This window comes from Ipomoea triloba, chromosome 1 (assembly GCF_003576645.1).
Source record: "Ipomoea triloba cultivar NCNSP0323 chromosome 1, ASM357664v1".
In the NCBI taxonomy this organism is placed as follows: Eukaryota; Viridiplantae; Streptophyta; class Magnoliopsida; order Solanales; family Convolvulaceae; genus Ipomoea; species Ipomoea triloba.
Window position 1 is genome coordinate 5522333 of NC_044916.1, and position 5990 is coordinate 5528322.

The following is a 5990-nucleotide window of genomic DNA, read 5'->3' on the forward strand; positions in this document are numbered from 1 at the left end:
ATATATATATATATATATATATATATATATATATATATATATATATATATATATATATATATATATATATATATATATATATATATATATATATATATATATATATATATATATATATATTACAAGTATTGACACATAACATTGAAATTCATTTGTCATTTAATTTACAATATAATTTATATGTGTGGAACATGAAAATTCACTATAAATAATGTAAAAAAAATCTTAAATTTTCTAGATATAGACCATATATTTAGAATAGCAAATGAGACCATTTACTGGAACATTTATTCTTAAAAAATAAAAGTTTAATTAAAAATACTTACAGAATTAACGGTTTCAATATCGCTAGTAAAGGAAGATTCATCACAATAATGGACATGTACCCGATTCCAATTGCAGAAATCTAAAATATTCCATTTAAGAAGTATATGAATTCGTAAACAAATTAAATAAAGTAATAATTGATTAGAACAATTATATATATACACATACCAGGATTTCCTTTAGAGTGATTGGATTTGCTTATAATATGCCCAAACTCCAATGGAGGCTGGTTGTTAGAAGTACCTAGAGAACCTGCAGACCGTTCCTTGCATTCTTTGGGGGTGGAGCACCACCCTCCACCCTTCATATTCAGTCACCACAAAACAAAACAAAACAATATAATATTTCAATTCACTCACACACATAATTAAACATAAAATTCATGTAAAAATATAAACAACAAACAAAATAAAAAAGACATTAATAAATAAATATTTTTGTTAGGGAATAGGTCGGATTATAGTACCTCAAAGAAAATTAACCAGTTATCAACACCATCTCCTTCACCCTGGTCAAAGAAGTAGGCAGCAGGACTCCCATCCAATAGGCAGCAGTTATAATATATATATATATATATATATATATATATGGTAGGAGAAATAAGAGAAATGAAAAGAAAATTTATACTAGCTCCAGTAGGGGTTGAGAGAAGAGTTTTGGAAACTTTTGAAAGAGGATAGATATCGGTGCAAGCTAAAGCTAAGCTCAACCAAATCATCAGTTGCATCACCCAAAACAACAAGGCATACTTTTATATGACTAGTGTAACAATTATAAGTTAGTTAAATTATAATATTGTATTAATACCTGAATTTTCTTTTGCATTTTTGCTCAATATATTCTTCAACTGCATACTATTATTTAATTGCTTTGAAGTACTGATGGTTTTTTAGAATTCTGTAGGCATAATTCGGGTGTTGCGCACCATCCTCCACCCTTAAAATTTGAACTAAATAATCAATATTGCAGAACATATATAATAACACAAATATTAAAACTACATATTCTAAATAGTGTGACATTATTATTTTAATGTAAAAAAATTCACAACCAATGCAAATAAATAGAGTTTTTAGCATGTATTTGATCAAAATTAATTTAATCCTTACCTCTAGACTCTAGGTAAATAACCCAGCTATAGATCCCCTCTCCTCAGCTGAAGAAGAAGGTAAGGTATGGTAAGCTATAATGGCAGTGCATTTAATGGCCTATGTGAGGCTGTGAGATAAGTGAGAGAGGACTGATTGTTACATTGAGGACTGATTGCAAAAGATATTTGATACAAAACCTATACACCCATATTTATTCATGCTTACATTTGAGAACTGATATTGACTCAAACCCTAAATATATACTCAACTTATTAAAGATTTGAAAGGAAACAAATATCAAACTTTTCATGACAATTTTTAATAATAATTTATAATAAATCATATTCACGGCAATTTTCTTTAATAAAACTGTTTTTTTTAATCAAAAAACAACTTTACTAAACTAAAAATATAAAACGTTCTATGACGAGTTTTGATAAAAACTCACAATATTCCCAATTAATTTAGAATAATTCAAAAAAAATGACTGTAACCATTTATTCGAAACAAATACAAATAATTGACAAACATTTGCAATAACGGTTATAATTCACGAGATATTAACAAAAATTAATAATAATTCAAAATAATTAACAAAAAGTCACAAATATCCATAATAATTCGAAATACTACAAATAAATAAAAAAAATGTATAATAACTTTCTTAAAAACTCACAATAATATCACACCCATCCCAAAAAATCAAAATAATTTTTAAATTAAAAAACATTTAAAAAAAATACCTGACCAAGCTAAGGGAAATGACTTAGAGCTGTGATCGTCAATGATGAGGGAGAGTGGCAACGGTGAACGCGAGCAGGGAAGGAGAGTGAGGGAATTGTTTAGTGTTCGGAGGAGGGTGTGAGGAAGAGATGATGATTTCATGTGGTTTTATAGAGATAGTAGGGGGAGGGATGGATGGATGGGATGGGCATGCATTAAAGTCTCATAACTATGGAGGAGACTTTAAAATTTTGCAGTTGAGTCCAAGTACTTTTTTCTTAATTTTTTTTATTTGATTTTAATTTTAATTTGATTTGTTTGAATTTGGCCTTTAGGAAACTAATTTCTTGAAAGATCTACAACTATTTCTTCTTTTAAATATATAATATTTATAAGTAAAGTTCAGGTGCGGCTGTGCCTTTCCGTGCGGTTGGTGCGGTATACACCACTAGTGATAACATCTTTTGAGGGTAACAAGATTTTTTTGTAAAAAAATGATGATTAATAACCTAACTGACTAGGGTTGCCCATTATTATTATTATTGTTGTTGTTGTTATTGTCGTTGCCGTCATTGTTGTTGGGAAAAAGGTTAAATACACCCTCAAACTTTAGACAAAGTCAATTATGCTCTATATGAACTTTTTAAAAGTTAGAAACTAAACCGCTAGTAAGAAACAATTGTGAGACTAAAATTGCATTTTTCCTAATAATAATAAGAGGGTAAGAGGGTGAGGAGGATGAGATTTTCTAGGTTATTTTGAATTTGGCAGCTGAGTGTGAGCATCCTTACCAAGATNGGGGGGGGGGGGGGGGGGGGGGGATGGATGGATGGGATGGGCATGCATTAAAGTCTCATAACTATGGAAGAGACTTTAAAATTTTGCAGTTGATGAAAGTTATTTGACTCCAAGTACTTTTTTCTTAATTTTTTTTATTTGATATTAGTTTTAATTTGATTGGTTTGAGTTTGGCCTTTAGAAAACTAATTTGTTGAAAGATCTACAACTATTTCTTTTTTTAAATATATAATATTTATATAGTAGAGTTTAGGTGCGGCTGCGCTTTCCCATGCGGTTGGTGCGGTATACACTACTAGAGTTAACAAAATACACCGCTAGTGTTAAAAAAAGGCACAACATAAATATGCATCGTTAGCTACGTATTATTAAAAAATACACTACTAGGTATAAAAATATACATCATACAGTGTTTGGAAATACAAAATTAAGGGTAGGGGAGTTATGGGGTGTTTTTGTGGATTTTCATTAGTGTTAAATATGTTTTATTTTTCTTCCTATAATATAATAGGATTATTATTGTTTGAATATATATGTAGTTGAAGTCAGTTTGATTTCGTTACTTTTTGAAAGAATTGAGCTAAAGTAATTCGAGGGATGAATGGATGCTTATTTGGTCATTTGAGTACTTAGTTCAACATCTTTTGAGCGTAACACGATTTTTCTTTAAAAAATATGATTAATAACCTAACTCACTTCACTAAGATTGTCCCTTATTATTGTTGTTGTTGTTGTTAGGGAAAATGTTAAATACACCCTTAAACTTTATACAAAAAGTCAATTATGCTCCAGATGAACTTTTTAAAAGTTAGAAATTAAACCGCTAGTAAGAAACAATTGTGAGACTAAAATTGCATTTTCCCTAACAATAATAAGAGGGTAAGAGGGTGAGGAGGATAGGATTTTCTAGGTTATTTTGAATTTGGCAGCTGAGTGTGAGCATCCTTACCAAGATAAATATTTTTTATTATCTTGAAAAGATATATTCATTAGTGCATGATGTATGTGAAATGTCATTGTATTGTCTTTTCTCCTCTTTCACGCCATTAATGTTATAAATAATTATGAAGGTTCACAATCACTTCGACTATAAGTTATCTAAACTAGGTATCCATAAATCTTTATGCTTAATTGGTTAGGTTATTAATCAAATTAACCAAATAAACACATCTACATACATACTAGTCAATATTATAAGATTATTTATTAACATCCACATTAAATAAACTAATTATAGCTTTAACCTTTGCTAATTTTTATCGTGTATATATTACATATTAAATGCATTATTTTAATAAATAAATTATCTAAATTCATTTTTAAAAGTCAAGATCAATCCCTTTTTTACATTAGCTGGTTATTTTAAGGGCATTTTACTAGTGTGGTTCTGCCATTAAAGGGAAAAAAAAACAAATTAATTATTATTACGTAGTACTAATTAGTAGAGTTCAAGGTAATTTATTTGAGCGGCAAAATTTTATTACTATAAAATCTTTTTTACGGTTTATTTAGTTCGCAGAAAATATTTGAAGGGGAATACAATTGAAATTCTATCAAAAAGATTGATTCCATTTTTTGACGGGTGAAAAACAAATTATTGAGAATATTGATTCTATTCTTTAGTTTTGATTGGAATGGTAATGAATAATGAGTCTAATAATAGTGATTTTTAAATTAAAATATTATTATTTATAAAATACAATGCTGTATCATAAATTTAAATATGCATGTGCATTGTGCGGTAAATTGAAACCATATTATATGTCTGCATTGAATTGAATACTTTTTGCTTTATTCCCTTTGTAGTGAAATTGTTTGCACATTAAAACATGCTAGAGATGTAGTTTATGGGTGAACTGGCAAAGTGACATCTCCATCTGTCCAAAGATTTGCGTTACATTGAATATTTGAATGCCAGATTTCCACCTCTTCAAGAAGAAATTAAATGATGAATTAAGAAAATAATTAGAGTGATGCTACAATCCTATATTTTAATTTTACCTTATAATATTTATTTATTTATGTAGTATTAATAATTTAAAAAATTTTAAACGTAGTGCGAGGTTATCAATAATTTACGCAAATGTTATCAAAGAACTAATAATTTGCAAAATACATATATGCAAGCAATTGGCCTTGTGAAAAATGTTATGTATATATATATTAGAGTATAATTTACTTGCAAGTAGCACTACAACTACATAATTTATTTGAATTGATGCTTTTTAATGTTCAATTATTTTTAACTACGGAGTATTTCTCTATAAATATAACAATATTAATAATCAATCAAAATTTAATAGTTAAAAATAATTAACAACAATTATAATAATAATAATAGTGGTTAAGAAATTAGCATATCATACTTATGTCTTTATTAATCATTTTATATATAATAATCAGCTAAAAGTAAACGAATAGTTTATCAAACATCATTGTATAACTAGCTAATATTATCAGCTGGTCAAAAATTTAATACAATAAATTATTAGCTATTCGTTATCAGCTAATTGTATTAGCTAAACACCCAAAAATAATAGACTTGTCACTCTAAGCCTCAGTGAAACAACAAGAACCATTTAACATGAGCTTCATTCATTCAATGAATTGAAAGTGGGCAAGCATACATATGTAAAAACGAAGGATATGGATGGGAATTAAATGGAGGAGTGGGATAGAAGGTAAAGAGACATGATATTCAATGCAAAGTACGTAAAGTAGGAAGGATGGGTAGAAAGCACACAAACATATCTCATGTTGTGACCTAATGAAAATTAAAAAAAAAAAAAGGCAAAGTCATGGTCATTGCCCAATGGATATTGAAGCAAAAGTTATAATAAACTATATATAAATTGTAAAAAATAAACTTGTTTTATGATAAATAAATTTGTAATACGAGGTTTATTCAAAACACATCTAATTATGTAACACAAATCTCATTTTACAACTTTAGACATGAGATTTCATTTTTTTTTTCAATTTTTTACACTTTTAGTCCCACAACTATAGTGACACTTGCAGGATTGGTCCACAACTTTCAATTTTTCAGCG

At 28.1% G+C, this 5990-nt stretch overlaps 1 protein-coding gene across 3 annotated transcripts in view; it reads right to left on the reverse strand.

Annotated features, from left to right (window-relative positions):
- The window catches only part of LOC116000899 (pectin acetylesterase 3-like), a 5523-nt gene extending 3253 nt beyond the window's left edge, over positions 1–2270 (reverse strand). The window contains exons 1-5 of one of the 3 annotated variants that reach the window (XM_031240776.1): positions 2162–2270; positions 1437–1483; positions 794–1263; positions 496–628; positions 327–406 (exon numbers count right to left, since the gene is read on the reverse strand). In XM_031240776.1, the coding sequence (XP_031096636.1) occupies positions 327–406; positions 496–628; positions 794–1054 (474 nt within the window). In that variant the 5' untranslated portion in view covers positions 1055–1263; positions 1437–1483; positions 2162–2270. Of the gene's footprint in view, positions 1–326; positions 407–495; positions 699–793; positions 1264–1436; positions 1546–2161 lie in introns of those variants that run through there. The other 2 variants (XM_031240768.1, XM_031240784.1) reach the window with 2 other exon arrangements.
- Positions 2271–5990: the final 3720 nt, after the last annotated feature.